Genomic DNA, 16,754 nt, shown 5'->3' on the forward strand with positions numbered 1-16,754 from the left:
AGTAGTCGAAGAGTTAGAACTCCGATTTTTCAAACTGAACTTGTATTCGACAATTGAACTACAGAATTCACTGGTAATACAGCTTCAAGTTGTCGGCATTCCAAGTTCGGGGAATGGGCTTCCCCTCAAGGGTCTCCAGCCGATAGGCTCTCGGCCCGGAGGTGTCAGCAACCTTGTAGGGTCCTTCCCAGTTGGGGGCCAGCTTCCCTTGGTCCAAGGGCTTCGACACTTCTGCCTTCCTCAGACCAGGTCGCCAGGCCTGAAGAGCTTTGGTCTGACTTTAGCGTTGTAATACCGGGCGACCCTCTGTCGGTATGAGGCCATTCGGATTTGAGCCTCATTTCGCAGTTCGGAGAGAAGGTCTAGGTCGGTTCTCCGACTTTCGGAGTTGTCTGGCTCTTGGTACTGCTCGACCCTTGAAGATGGCAGGCCAATCTCGAGCGGGATCATAGCTTCTGTTCCGTAAGCCAAACTGAACGGCGACTCCCCGGTCGGGACGCGGGGGGTCGTTCGGTAAGCCCACAGAACGGAGCCCAGCTCGTCGACCCAGAGACCTTTGGCTTCGTTCAGTCGGGTCTTGAGTCCATGGAGCAAGGTTCGGTTGGTCACCTCAACCTCACCGTTGGACTGTGGGTGCCCGACTGAAGTCAGTCGATGATGGATATGGAACCTGGTGCAGAAGTCTTTGAAGTTTTGGTTGTCGAATTGCCGTCCATTGTCGGTGATGATGGTATTGGCAATCCGAACCTGAAGATGATGGACTTTTGGATGAAGTCCTCCATCTTCCGCTCGGTGATCTGTGCCAAGGGCTCGGCCTCGACCCACTTCGTGAAGTAGTCGATGGCGACGATGATAAACTTCCTCTGGCTTGACGCCGGTGGGAAGGGGCCGAGAATATCGACTCCCCACTGAGCGAAGGGCCACGGAGCGACAATGGGAGCGATTTGGCTGGCCGGTTGGTGTTGAATATTGGCATACTTCTGGCATGGCCGCACCTTCGGACCAACTCTGCCGCATCCTTCTTCATGGTCGGCCAGTAGTAGCCTTGTCGCAAGACCTTGAAGGCTAAGGACTTGCCTCCCAAGTGATTCCCACAAATTCCTTCGTGAACCTCTCGGAGAGCGTAGTCGGCGTCGGTCGGTCCCAAGCACCTGAGTAGAGGGAGGGAGAACGACCTCTTGTAGAGTCGGCCGTCCATGATCACATATTGCGACGCCGACCATCGGAGTCGCTTGGCCTCCGCGGGATCTTCGGGACCGGTCCCGTCGGTGAGGTACTGGACGATCGGGTCCATCCAACTTGGTTCGGACATTAGCTGCTGCACTTCTTCGACCCGATCGATGCTCGGCTGCTGGAGATTTTCGACGAAGGTCCGACCCAAGGAGTCATAGGCCGACGTTGCCAATCTGGAGAGAGCATCGGTGCGGGCATTCTCCGATCTGGGGATGTGGGAGATCTCGAAATACTCGAGGCGGGCCACGAGATCCTTTACCTTCTGAAGATACTTGATCATGGTCGGATCTCGCGCCTCGAAGTCGCTCTTGACCTGCCCCACGATCAGCTGAGAGTCGGAGAATGCCCGGAGGCTGTCGATGCCCAGTTCCTTCGCCATCCTCAAGCCCGCGAGGAGCACCTCGTATTCGGCTTGATTGTTGGAGGCCTTGAAGTCGAACCGGAGGGCGTATTCGGTGACCACCCCATCCGAATTCATGAGCAGGAGCCCGGCCCCGCTTCCGTGAGCGTTGGAGGCTCCGTCGATGTGGAGTACCCAGGTGGAGATCGGGTCTGGCTCAGAGACCGTTTCTCGTCCCGGGTCCTCAGCTCCCGACCTTCGGTCGGTCGTCGGGCATTCGGCGATGAAGTCGGCCAAGGCCTGAGCCTTCAAGGCAGGCCTTGGTCGGTACTGAATGTCGAACTCGCTAAGCTTCATTGCCCACTTAGCGAGTCGTCCGGACGTGTCGGGTCGGCGCAGTACGGCCCTCAGGGGCTGGTTGGTGAGTACCACGATGGCGTGGGCCTGGAAGTATGGTCGAAGCCGTTGCGCGGAGACGGTCAGGGCGAAGATCATCTTTTCCGTCTCCGAGTATCTGGCTTCGGCTCCGTGGAGCACTTTGCTGGTGTAGTATATGGGCTGATGAGTTCGACACTCATTTTCCCGAACAAGCACCGAACTGATCGCCTCGGAAGATGTGGCCAAGTAGAGATACAAGGTCTCCCCGACTTGCGGCTTTACGAGCAGCGGTGGGGAAGCCAAGTACCTTTTCAGGTCTTCGAAGGCCTGTTCGCACTCATCCGACCAAGAAAAACCGTTCGCCTGGCGCAGAGTCTTGAAGAACGGGAGGCACCTTTCAGCCGACCGGGAAATGAATCGGCTAAGAGCGACGATTCTTCCGTTCAGCTGTTGGACCTCCTTCTTGGTGTTCGGATGACGCATGTCGAGGATGGCCTTTATTTTCTCAGGGTTGGCCTCGATCCCTCTCTGAGAAACGAGGAATCCGAGGAACTTCCCCGAGGTCACCCCGAAGGCACATTTAGTCGGGTTGAGCTTCATTCGGTGCCGTCGAAGGGTGCGGAACGTCTCCTCGAGATCCTGAACATGGTCCGGGATCTGCGTGCTCTTCACTAGCATGTCGTCCACGTATACCTCCATGTTGCGTCCGATTTGGTCTTTGAAGACCTTGTTGACAAGTCGCTGGTAGGTGGCGCCGGCGTTCTTCAGTCCGAAGGGCATCACTCGATAACAGTAGAGACCCTTGGGAGTCACGAACGCGGTGTGCTCCTCGTCTTCAGGTGCCATCCGGATCTGATTGTACCCGGCGAAGGCATCCATGAAGCTGAGCAGTCGAAATCCGGACGTCGCATCCACCAGCTGGTCGATCTTCGGAAGTGGGAAGCTATCCTTCGGGCAGGCTCGGTTGAGGTCGGTGTAGTCGATGCAAATCCTCCACTTCCCGTTGGCTTTTTTGACCATGACAACATTGGCGAGCCAATCGGGATACGTGGATTCTCGGATGAGGCCTGCTTCGAGCAGCTTGTCCACTTCTTCGTCGATGGCCTTCTGCCTTTCTGGGGCGAAGGACCTTTTCTTCTACCTCACCGGCTTCATTGTCGGGTCGATGTTGAGTCGGTGAGTAATTGTTTCTGGAGGGATGCCCGACATATCTACTGCCGACCAAGCGAATATGTCGGCGTTGGCCGTCAGCAGCTCCGCCAGTCGGTGACGTTCGGTGTCAGGCAATTGCGACCCGACCCAAACTTTCCTGTCGGGATTTTCTCCAATCGGGATTGCCTCGAGTTGCTCGGCAGGCAAACCCCGTTCTTCCTCCTCCCTTTCGTCCAGTTTGTCGATTGTCAGAGGATCTTTCGTCCCGTCGCTTTGAGCGGAGATTTGGAAGCATCGACGAGCGAGCTGTTGATCTCCGCGCATCTCTCCGACTCCGTTTTTGGTCGGAAACCGAACAAGGAGATGGTACGTCGAGACGATCGCCTTGAGGGCGTTCAATCCAGGTCGCCCGAGTATGGCGTTGTAGGCCGAAGGAACTTGGGCGACCGCGAAAGTGAGGGAGACCGTACTTTGCCGTGGTTCGGTGCCGACCGTCACGGACAGGGTAATTTCTCCCTCTGTCGTGACGGTGTCTCCGGCAAAGCCGATCAGGGGCACAGGGACCCTCCTAAGTCGGTCAGTTGACAGTCGCATTCGGGAGAAGGTCGAGTAAAACAAAACATTCATCGAACTTCCATTATCAACAAAAATTTATTTTACATCATAATTGGCTATTGTCGCCGACACAACAACAGCGTCGTCGTGGGGAGTCTGGATGCCCCGAACGTCGTCTTCTGTGAAAGTGATTACGTCGTCCGGGCACGACTTTTTCGTCGGCTCCCCTCCTGTAGACGTCTCCGGTCCCAGCCGCTTGGAGATCATGTTGATGACTCCGACCGTCGGCTGGTTAGTCGGCGCCTCTTCAGTCGGCTGGGGGCGTCGATCGGCAGTCGGTCGGGTCGGCGGACCCTTCCGAAATTTGCCGAGATACCCCCGGCGGATGAGATTTTCGATCTCATCCTTCAACTGGATGCATCGCTCGGTGTCGTGGCCATGGCTCCGATGGAACCGACAGTACTTCCGATGGTCGAGGCCCTTTGCCTTCAGAGGCGGAGGCCATCGCAGGTACTCTTCCCCCTCGATCTCCATCAGAATCTGCGCACGGGGAGCGGAGAGAGGAGTGTAGGAGTCATACCTGGGACGCACCGGCCTCGAGGTCTGTCGCCGGGGTGATTTTTGGATCAGTCGGGGTGGAGAAAGCCGACTATTGGTCGGGGGCCTGCTTGGTTCGGCGTGCTCCCGACCTTTTCTCCGCTTCTCCTTCGGACCCCTGGGCTCCTCCAAGCGTCGGTCGGATGCTCTTTCGTCCGCGCGCATATACTTGTATGCGCGCTCCAGTAGCTCGACGTATGTTCGGGGGAGGGTCTTGTCCAGAGAATAAGTAAATCGGGACGACCTCAGGCCCCGCTTCATGGCTGAAACTGCCATGTCCTCGTTGAGGTCCCGGACCTCGAGCGTGGCCGCATTGAATCGCGCCACGAAGTGTCGGAGCGTCTCGTTTTCCCCCTGTTTGAGGGAGAAAAGGCTATCCGACGTTCGCGGCGGCTTTCGACTGGTGCTGAAATGAGCCACGAACGAGTGCTCGAGCTGCGCGAAGGAATGGATACTGCCCGATCGAAGACCGGAGTACCAAGCCCTGGCAGCCTTGCGGAGCGTTGCGGGGAAGCCAATGCAGAAAAGAGCGTCGGTTGCCCCTTGAATCGTCATGAGAGCTTTGTAGCTCTCGAGGTGGTCGACCGGGTCGGTGGAGCCGTCGTATGGCTCCACGTGCGGCATCTTGAACCGACTGGGAATCGGCTCGTCGAGGACCAGTCGGGAGAGAGGTTGGGCGGTCTGGAAGTCGACGTCGTTCGAAGACCTCTGACCGTCCATCTGCAGTTTGGCGAGTCGGCGGTCGATTTTCTCGAACCGTCGCTCGTAGTCGTCCGCTCGTCGATGCTGGGAGACCCCAGGGGTGGAGCCTCCGGAAGATTCTGAGAGAGAGGCCGACGGTGTGCGCGGCCGCTTCTCCTTCCTTGCCCGTTCCAACGGGGAGGGAGAGGGCCGCTGGGACCGTCGGTCGTCGCGCCGTGGTCGTCCCTCCTCCTCTCCATGGGAGCGCTGTTGGGAGCGCTCGCATGGAGGCGACAGGGGTCGGTGCGGCTGTCGACGGCTGCTCCTGGAAGGCATAGGTCGGGCCGCCGGTTGTTGCTGGAGGCTTTTGACTGCGTCGGTCAGTACGGTCATCTGTCGTACGATGGCCGCAATCTGGGCCTCCGTGGTCACTGCAGGGTGCGGAGAGCTAGGCTCCGCCGTCGGTGGGGGCGGGGAGGCCTCTTCCCGACGGGAAGAGCGCCTCGCCGACCCGGTGACTCTCGATCGTTGAGCTCTTATCTTTGTCATGCTGTTCCCCCTACCTGGCGCGCCAATCTGTTGCGGCCAATCGCCTCGTCGCCCGATCGCCGGGAAGCGTGCACCTGCAAAAGGAAGTCCGCACTGACCGGAGGCGGCTCCGGCGGGGACCCTCCGATGGTCAAGTCAGAGAGGTGACTGGGCAACAGTGAAATGCAGACAGAGAGCTCTGAGAAAGAGAGAGAGAGAGGGAGGAGCGAGCCTGCGTATGTGGGAGAGACGGGCGGATCGATCCCTTGCACTGTTGCCTTCTCCGGTATATATAGTGGAGCTAGGTATGGCGCCGTCATTAATGGCGCGGACAAGTGAGGAACTGTCAACTCACCGTGGGCTGTCAGAGCCGCCGTGAAAGTGTCATGTCACCGTGTGGCCGTCTAATCACCAGGGTTGACCCTGCTCTCGACGGGACAATGCCCCTAGGTAACTGTGCCGCATGTCCGTGTCAGAGCTGACAATGTCTGGCGGCCGTACGGTGGTTGGAGGAGTCAGCCGACCCTAGGTCGGCAGCCAGCAGAGTGGCGTCGGGTTCCTCCAGTCGATCGGCGAGCTTCATGTAAGTCGGGCCTCAGACCCCCGAGTTCAGTCGGTCGGGATGGTTACGCCCGACATACCCCCGACCGGCGATGGGTCGCAGACTAGTCGGTAGTTAGCCGCTGATGGCATCCGTCAGTCGGTCGCCCCGACCGACGATCGGTCGGTCTATCGGTCAGTCGGAGTCGTCCAACGGAGCGGTCAGACAGCCAAGCGGTCGGGCGGTCGGGCCCTCCGGCAGTAAGTCGGGCCTTCCGGTCGGTCGGGCCCTCCGGCAGTAAGTCGGGCCTTCCGGTCGGTCGGGCCCTCCAGCAGTAAGTCGGCGGGTATCCCCCAACAATTTTTTTTTTGTTTTAACAAAAGTTGTGCTTTAAAGCATGAGAAATGTTGGGATAAGTCAATCGATCTCCGATTCAAGTCAATCGATCTTTGATTTTGACTCAACAAAGACCGATCGACTGAACATACAACTTCGACTATGCATCGACTGACTGGACAAATCACACCGACTTATGATCGGTGTATCGACTGACATTCAGCTGCTACCGACAATAGCAGACAACTTCAATAACCTTTGCCCTAAGACCATCGACATATCAGAACTACTAGCCGATGGTTCGCTTGGACTTTCTACCGACATATCAATATTACCAACATATAGTCGATCAATTTGCTCAACATACTATAACCGTTATAAGCGATTATCAACTATGTGTCATGACAATTAGTAAGAATTAACGACCCACTAACTCCACAATTATGGATCGATAATTTAGCACCATAAAAAGCAGGACTACGTGCTCGATAGTTATATTAGAATCATCTATAAAAAGAGGATAAGTGAACAGCACCGGTAAGATACTTTTTGAGCAAAAGCTCTACTACTCTCGACATTCAAATCTACTGTTCACCAATTCTCTCTTTGACTTAAGCATCGGAGGGTCCCGTCGGACATAATTTCAGTCTGTGAGGACGTTGTTTTGCAAGTGCTCATCACCGACGATAGATGACAGAGAGTTGGCCGCAACAGATTGACGCACCAGATAGGAGGAACGATCTGCAGTCGATCATGCCGAAAACCAAGGCCCAACATTCAACTGGCTCGATGAGACACTCTTTCCGCAGGAAAGATCCTCCTTCCCCACCTCCGATAGCAAAGCCTAGTTTCTCATATCCCGTGATCACCACAAATGCCCAGATCGCTACATTTGTGCAGCAGATGAATATTTTGACGGAGGCGGTCAAAAGTTTCCAGCAGCAGCAGCCACCGATGGAACAACCGATGGCACAATCGGTGCCTTCCAAGCACAGCCATCGTCCTCCACGACAATCATCTTCTTTCTCCTCGAAGCGGCCATCTCGATACTCTCATCGAGACAGACAACCACATTCTCGACACTCTCATCGTGCCATCCATCATTCACGACGTTCCCCCTCTCTCCCCCATCTCCATAATGTTAGAAAAGGAAAACGACCACGAACACCTTCTGCTTCTCCTTCAAACTCGTCAGGAAGTTTCACTCTCGGAGTTTTCTGACAATGACGGTTAGATGACTATAAACACAAGTTTCAATAAATTGACCACCGACTTGCCCGACTTTAGGTGGAAGGTCGGAAGTCCTTCAGTGACTACGACTTCCACACCACCCAACCTCTCTCTCAGCACATCTTGAACAAGCCGATCCCATCTCGATTTAAGATACCGCAAGTGGAGTCATACGACGGCGCCATCGATCCAATCGACTATCTGGAGAGCTATAAAGCTCTCATGATGATCCAGGGGGCAACCGATGTCCTCTTATGCATCGGCTTCCTGTAACTCTTCAGAAAACTACTTGGGCCTGGTATTCTGGGCTCCAGTCGGAAAGCATTAACTCTCTTGAGCAGCTCGAACATTCTTTCGTGGCCCACTTCAGCACTAGCCAAAGGCTGTCAAGAACATCCGATAGTCTCTTCTCGATCAAACAAGGAGAGACTGAGGCATTAAGAGACTTTGTAGCTCGTTTCAATACGACCATACTTGAGGTCAGGGACCTCAACGAAGACATGGCCATATCGGCCATGAAGAGGAGTCTAAGAGATCCAGATTCTCCTACTCTTTGGACAAGACTCTCCCCCGGACCTATACTGAATTTCTCGAACACACGTATAAGTACATACACACGGACGAGGCTGCTTCTGACCGATGCCAAACAAAAGGTAAGAGTCAGAAAAAGAAATAGAAGAAAGATGGAGCTCCGGTCGAATCAAGTCGGTCACCTTCCAATAAGCGAGCTTCGCCCCGATGATGAAGTCTGAAGCCGAACTATAGCAGGTATGACTCCTATACTCCTCTCTCTGCTCCTCGTGCACAGATTCTCATGAAGATCGAAAGAGTAGAGTACCTATGGCACCCCCCACCGATGAAGGCACCTTCGAGAAATCATGATCGAAGAAAGTACTGTCGATTCCATCATGATCACGATCACGATACCGAACAATGCCTCCAGCTCAGGGACGAGATTGAGGCCCTAATCCGAGGAGGCTACCTCAAAAAATATCAAAGAGATCAGCCGACTCAACCTCCTATCGACCGACAACCTCAGTCATAAATTGAGGAGGCTATTAATAATCAGCCGACTGCATGAGTGATCAACATGACCTCCGGACGATCGAATTGAGGGACAACTTTCAAAGAAGAGTCAGGAAGAGGCGACGACTCAATGATGTAATAATTTTTTGAAAGAAGATATTCGAGAAATTCAAACTCTCCATGATGATGCTGTTGTTGTTTCGACAATAATAGCAAAATATGATGTAAAAAGAATCCTTATAGATAATAAAAATTCGACTGATGTTTTTTTTTACTCAATTTTTTTTCGAATACGACTATCGATCGATCAACTCAAAAGAGTCTCGATGTTATTGGTCAGTTTTACTAGAGATGCTATTACTGTGGAAGGAGAAATTTCTCTCTCCTTAACTGCGGGGACTAAACCACTACAGAGTACTATTTTTATGACATTCACGATTGTTCGGATTTCTTCGACCTATAATGCCATACTCGGATGACCTAATCTTAATGAATTGAAAGCGATGGTCTCGACATACCATCTACTAGTTTAATTTTCTACAAGAAAAGGAGTCGAAGAAATGGGTGGAGACCAACAATTAGCTCGACACTGCTTCTTGGTCTCCACACAAAATAATAAACCTGAAGACTCTCTGCCCATCGATAAATTGGACCAAAGAGAGAATCAGGAGAGGGGTGAACCAGCTGAACAATTGGTTTCCATCTCCTTAAAAGAAGATCTCGAGAAGATGGTTCAAATTGGATCACAGCTGTTTGATCCGAAGTGATAGCAATTAATAAATCTACTAAGAGCAAACACCAATATTTTTGCTTGATCGGCCACCGACATACCGGATATTCCTCTGGAAGTAATAACTCACCGACTCAACATCAATTCAAATGTCAAGTCGGTAAGATAGAAGAAATAACTTTTTGCCTCCGAAAGATAGAAGGTCATTGACAAAGAGGTCGATAAGCTCCTCATAGCAGGCTTCATCAAAGAAGCTACTTATCCTGATTGGCTCGCCAAAGTAGTGATGATGAAGAAAGCCAATGAAAAATGAAGAATCTGCATTAACTATACAGATTTGAATGAAGCTTGTCCAAAAAACAGCTTTCGACTATTGAAGATTGATCAATTGATTGATGTGACTTCGAACCATCGACTTTTGAGCTTCATGGATACCTTTGTCGGATATAATCAAATTTGAATGGCTTCTGAAGATGAGGAGCATACAGCTTTCGTAACTGACAAAAGCATATACTGTTACAAAGTGATGTTTTTCGATCTGAAAAATATCGGAGCCACCTACCAACGGCTTGTCAATAAGATTTTTAAGATACAGATCGGATGAAATATGGAGATATATATGGATGACATACTGGTACAGAGTCCTCAAACTTCGGATCATGTTCGAAACTTGAAAGAAATCTTTAGCACACTTCGATAACATCAGATAAAGCTGAACCCGACTAAGTGTGCATTTAGAGTGACTTTCGAAAAAATTTTCAGATTTCTTGTGTCACAACAAGGAATCGAGACTAATCTCGAGAAGATAAAGGCTATCATCGACATGAAGCATCCAAGCTCGAAGAAAGAGATACAGCAACTCAATAAAAGAATCACTGCACTCAGCCGATTCATTTCTAGGTCGGCTGAAAGATACTTGTCATTCTTCAAGACCTTACGGCAAATAACTTACTTCTCATGGTCGGATGAATACCGACAGTCTTTCGAGGACTTGAAAAAATACATTGCCTCTCCGTCTTTGCTTACAAAATCGAAAGTCAGAGAAACATTGTATCTCTATTTGGTGACTTCAACAGAGGTGGTTAGTTCGGTGCTCGTCTAAGAAGATGAAAATCAAATCCAACGATCGATCTACTACACTAACAAGGTGCTACACAATGTCGAGATGAGGTACTCAAGAGCGGAGAAGATGATCTATGCTCTAATCATATCATCACAGCGGCTTCACCCGTACTTTCAGGCACACCCAATTGTGGTCTTGACAAATCAACCGTTGAAGACGATCTTACATCGACCTGATACATCGGGTCAAATGACAAAGTGGACAGTAAAGCTTGGCAAATTTGACATACAATACCATCCACGATCGTCTATGAAGGCATAAGTTCTGACCGACTTCATCGTCGAATATACAATACCCGACAATAAACTAGAGGATAAAACTGATGATACAATAAAGCAGACCACGACTCCCGAATCCAACCTAAGGTCGACTTGGGTGCTGCATATCGATGAAGCATCTAATGCACAAGGTAGTGGAGCTGGTCTCATTCTTATAAATTTTGAAAGGGTAGTTACTGCATACACCCTTTGGTTCAACTTCAAAAGTATCAAATAATCAAGCTGAATATGAAGTGCTCTTAGTCGGCTTGAAGATTGCCAAGGAACTTGACATCGACAGTCTGAAGATCTTCACCAACTCATAATTAATTGCTGGACAGATCAAGAATGAATTTGAAGCCCGAGATCCTATCATGATGAAATATCTTCAGAAAGTGAAGGATCTTATATTAACCCTGAAATACTTTGAGATCTTTCACATTCTGAGAACTGAAAATGCTCGAGCTGACACACTCTCCTGACTTGCTACTACTTTCAACTCGCTGGGTCGGATATTCATCGAATGCTTCGAATAGTCGAGTATTGATAAAGTCGAAGAAGTGTTACAACTCACTGGTTAACCAAGCTAGATAGATCCGATCGTTCAGTACCTAACCAATGGGACTCTCCCTATGAATCCCTCAGAAGCCAAACGACTCTGATGGATGGTCTCTCAATATATTCTGATGAATGATCATCTCTACAAAAGGTCATTCTTCCTTTTCTTACTAAAATATTTGGGACCAACAGATGCTGACTATGCACTCTGAGAAGTTCACGAAGGGATTTGTAGAAATCACTTAGGGAGTAAATCTCTAGCCTATAAAGTTTTACGACAAGGATACTATTGGCCCACCATGAAGAAAGATGCGGCTGAGCTTGTCTGAATGTGTGAACCATGTCAGAAATACGCAAACATACAACACCAACCGATCAGCCAACTAACATCGATTGTTGCACCATGGTCCTTCGCACAGTGAAAAATTGACATACTTGGTCCTTTCCCTCCGATATCTGATCAGAGGAAGTTCATAATAGTTGCTATTGATTACTTCACTAAATAGATTGAAGCTAAATCTCTGGCATAAATTACTAAAAGTAAGATAGAAGACTTCATTCAGAAATCAATCATATGCAGATTCAGTTTGCCACATACCATCATCACTGACAGTGGTCGGTAATTCAACAATCAGAACTTCAAAGAGTTCTATGCAAAATTTTATATTACGCACAGACTCACATCAGTCGGTCATCTACAATCAAACGGAGAGGTCGAGGTAACCAATTAAAGAATTCTACATGGACTCAAAATCCGACTGAATAAAGCTAAAAGCTTCTGGATAAAAGAATTGTATCCAATCTTATGGGCATACTGAACAACCCCTCGCATACCGACAGGAGAGTCGCCATTCAATTTGGCTTACGGAACAGAAGCAATGATCCCATTTGAGATCGAATTGCCATCCACAAGAGTCGAGCAATACAGTGAGTCGAGTAATTTTGAATGTCGGAGAGTCGATTTAAATCTACTTTCAGAAGTCCGACAGCAAGCTCAAGTTTGGATGGCTACATATCGGCAAAGGATAGTCCGGTACTACAATACAAGAGTCAAGCCGAAGGTCTTCCAGTCAGGAGATTTGGTCCTAAAGAAGGCCGAAATCTCAAAACTTTTGGATTAAGAAAAACTATCTCCGAATTGAGAATGACCTTACATAATAGCCGAAACACTCAGACCGGACGCATATCGGCTAGAGACACTTAAAGAGTCAGCTATTCTCCAAACATGGAATACCGATAATTTAAAAATGTATCATCAATAAAATTACCCATGTATATATTATTCGGAATGAAATACAGAATTTCAGAATCATAAATCTCGATCGACTATGGAATGATTTTGAATCGATAACTGAATGGTCAATTTCTATTAACCATCGATCGTACATCAATTTTTATTGTAAAAGCTGAACTATTGACTATACTTCAACACAGAATTTACATCAGTTTTTCACTGTAAAAACCAACATTAATCATACCAACTTTTACTGTAAAAGCTATAGTACCGACTATGTCTCGGTATTAAATATACTTCGGCTTTTCACTTTAAAAGTCGATCATAGTCGAAAGATTATTATGCCGACTTAGTCCTAACTAAGTGGAATATTATGTCAATACGATCAAGATCGGATTGAAATTATACTGATTTAGCTACGGTCAGTCGAAGGATATTCGGCTTGTCATCGATTATCAAACGACTTGACGTACAAATCTGACTAAACATTGGACCCAGGATATTCAATTCATTATCATTTATCCTAATTTTTAAAGTACGTCAAAAAAACTATGCGACTAACGGATGATTCTACAAATCCTATCGAACGCTCAGTTCGTCGATTGATGTTTGGTAGCTAAATAACTATGCATTATAGACAAGCAAAATCAGACAAGCAAAATAAAGTCTTGACTTAGAAAATTTTTTTCATTCATTATAAAGAAGAGATTACAAAATTAGACTAAAGTCCGATCACAAGTGTTTGATTACAAAAGAAAGAAAAATAAAAATACACCGATCATCAGTCGCCGCCTTCATCTCTTTGCTCTGGAGTAGCTTTGAAGACTTGGACAATCTCTGGTCGGTGTTCTTCCTTCGGTCGGCACTGCATCTTCTTCAACAGCTCTGTCTTTCGATTCTGAAGGGACGATGCTGCTCAAATCGAGGTTTAGATATAATTTTTCAACTGCATCTCGACCGTCTTCATGCCCGACGCAGTAGGAGGCGAACTCACCTTCGAGGATCTCTTCCTTGAATTCTTCTAAATTTTTAAAGTCCTCGATTGTCTGACTCAACGCCTCCCTCGCTGACTCTGCTTCTGCCTCGCCAACTCAGCATCGGCTTGTGCGAAAGATGACTCTTCTTCGGTCAGTGCCAACCTTTCCAGGCTGGCCCGATGTCGTCCATGTTCGGCTTCGAGTTCAGCAATACATTCGTCTCATTTCCGTCGAAGCCGGTAGATGGAGTGTTTCTTGCTCTTGACCCGCAACTCAAGAGCCGAAATATTTTGGTGAGTCGACTCAAGTTCGGTTCCAGAAAATTTTAAATCGACAATCAATCAGAAAACTTCCTGCTGAAGCTTGGCCTGTCGCTCAGTTGCCAACTTAAGCTGCTCGAGGGCAGCCGCCTTCTCAGCATCAACGGCCGCCACCTTATTCATCCATGTCCGACGGAAGTCACCGAACTTCACATAGTCGGCTTCTAGATCAGACATGCCATGGACCAACTACAGACAGAAGATGAGTCGGGTCAAATTTTTTAAAAAAAAAGAGAGAAAAAAGAGAGTGAAAGCAACTTATCCCAAGTATCAAGTAGAAAGATGAGAACATCTCAGCCACCGTCCAGTTTCTTTGACTCTCTCGATCAGTTAGGAGAAGAGTGGCTTGGATGAGCCGCTTAGCTAATGTCAGATTGGCTAGAGCCGACTTATCTTCGGGCACTCTAAGGTCGAAGTGGATTGTGTGCCCCTCCGACGCTGCATCGCCCGTCGAAGTCACCGAAGCCTTTCTCCGATCTTCTGTCGGCGGCCCCACATTCGAAAGTAAGGAAAAGCTTGAACTCGACTGCACCAGAGAAACTTCTACTGAAGGAGCAACCGACGCAGCTGCAGATTGCTTAGGTTCGGCCGCAGCCTCCACCTCAGCCCGAACCTCATCGGTTGGTGGAGCGACCGATGTTGCTGTGGCAGCTCCCTCTCTCATCACTCCTTCTTTAGACGGCACAATGGGAATCACTGTCGGGGATGACAGCATCAAGACCGGCTCAGGAACCAATTGGTACATCAAATTCTTCAGTCGGCGTTGAAGCAGCAGCTCGACTTTTCTTGGATGGTCGGAAAAGACTAGCCTCGGACACTGTCCTCTTCCTCACAGCATATTGATGAATATCAATGCTCGACACTCGTGCCCTCGGCTGCATGGCTGCAATCAGAATAAAAGTCAGTACAATCCACAAACAAACAAAAGAAAAATAAAGTTGGAAGTTACCGACTATACTATACCTAAGTTGGTGACTGAACTGAGGCCGGCATCATAGAGAGCCTGTTCGGTCATAAGCTCCCTTTACAGTGGGACCGTCATATCCTTCAGTCGATGGAAGTCCTCCCAATCGCCAACCTCCACCCGACTGTTATCGTTGGGGTCGGTTCTTGGATCGCCCCAGCGAGAAGGAAAGCACCAAGGAAGAGGGGAAGAAGCAAAAAAGAACTGGTTCTTCCATCCATAGATAGATGATGAAGAAAGAAAGACCTTTCGGAGATCAAAGAACCACCAATCCTTGACTTTTGGATGAAGTCGGAGGATAAAAAAAGCACGAAAAAGGGAAGGATGAGGTTCGATCGGCAGTAACTGACATAACAGAGCAAAACTGATTATTAGCCAGACCGAATTTGGTACCAGCTAGGCAGGACAAAGACCATAATAGTCCAAAATATTTCAGACAAACTCTGAAATCGAAAATTGAAAATCCGCCCAAAGATCTTCGACATAAAAAGCTATCTAGCCCGAAAAAGGGGCGTTATCCGACCGTTGGCACCAGGAGCGAAGAGCTAAAATTGCTCTGGGATGCGTATTGCTCCTGGAGCCAATCGATGTTCAATTTTGAAAGTGAAGAAGCCTCCACTTTCGGGTCCGATGGAGAGTCATTACTCAGATTCTCCGACTGACCATCTCGAGAGGAGGAACCCCTAGCCATCGAAGAGAAGAAGACTAAAGGAGGCGAAAAACGATTCAAAGAAGATAAATAATTTAACCTGAAACTCAAAGAGGAAGATGAGGAAGAAAGAAAAGTCTTCAAATGCTGGGACGATCCTCTGGCAGAGCTTCCACAACAAAGAAGACAAATGAAAAGTAAAAAGTTGACTGAAAGTAATCCTATATATATAGGATCCCTCAACGGCCAAGATCGAAGCATCTAAATCAAGATCTCACCAGATTTTGACATGCGGTGACATCTGAACCGACCATTGATCGGACGGTTCGACGCACCTACTCCAAATCGAGCCACATCATCACCATCCATGTGAATAGCTCCTATCCAATGATATTTGGACACGTGGCAAAGATCTACTTGTCAGAATCATATCGTCCGACGCTGAATCATCTTTTTGAATATGACGTCTGACACTGACATCCGATACCAAATCGTCCTGTCAATATGACAGTCTAATGATGGCTCTATGCTCACCAAAATGACAAAACAGTCGACGCTCACATTCTGAAGAAACTAGTGGTCAAATCGAGGTTCGATATGATACGAAATGACTCTCTTCGTCCAACATGATAAAATCATGTGGTGGCACACGTCGGATCACCTTGGACTTGAGAGTGGAAGGCAACTGTTAGGGTAAGTCAATCAACTCCCGACTCAAGTCAACCAACCCCCGACTTCGACTCAACAAAAGCTGACCGACCGAACATACAACTTCGACTATGCATTAGCTGACTGAACAAATCACGCCGACTCATGATCGGTGTACCGACTGACATTCGGCTACTACCGATCAACAACAGACAACTTGAATAACCTCTGACCCAAGACCGTCGGCATATCAGAACTACTAGCCGATGGTTCGCTTGGATCTTCTACCGACATATCAATATTACCGACATATAGTCGGTCAATCTGCTCAACGTACTATAACCGTTATGAGCAGTTATCGACTACATGTCACGACAATTAGTAAAAATTAACGACCCACTAACTCCACAATTATGGCCCGATAATTTAGCACCATAAAAAATGAGACCACGTGCTCGACAGTTACATCAGAATCATCTATAAAAGGAGGATAAGTGAACAGCACCGATAAGACACTTTGAGCAAAAGCTCTGCTACTCTCGATATTCAAATCTACTGTTCACCAATTTTCTCTCTGACTTAAGCATCGGAGGATCTCCGTCGAACACAATTTTGGTCTGTAAGGATGCTATTTTGTAGGTGCTCATCACCGGCGATAAGCGATAGAGAGTTAGCCGCAATGAAAAATATATTGTCA

General features: G+C 48.6%; 1 protein-coding gene across 1 annotated transcript in view; it reads right to left on the reverse strand.

Annotated features, from left to right (window-relative positions):
- LOC140856461 (thioredoxin-like 3-1, chloroplastic) overlaps positions 1-13,919 on the reverse strand; it is a 17,688-nt gene extending 3,769 nt beyond the window's left edge. Inside the window, exons 1-2 of the mRNA XM_073253793.1 lie at positions 13,827-13,919; positions 6,598-6,707 (exon numbers count right to left, since the gene is read on the reverse strand). Coding sequence (XP_073109894.1) covers positions 6,598-6,707; positions 13,827-13,919 — 203 coding nt within the window. The remainder of the gene's footprint in view (positions 1-6,597; positions 6,708-13,826) is intronic.
- Between the last annotated feature and the right edge of the window lie 2,835 nt (positions 13,920-16,754).

This window comes from Elaeis guineensis, chromosome 1, assembly GCF_000442705.2.
Source record: "Elaeis guineensis isolate ETL-2024a chromosome 1, EG11, whole genome shotgun sequence".
NCBI classification, from domain to species: Eukaryota; Viridiplantae; Streptophyta; class Magnoliopsida; order Arecales; family Arecaceae; genus Elaeis; species Elaeis guineensis.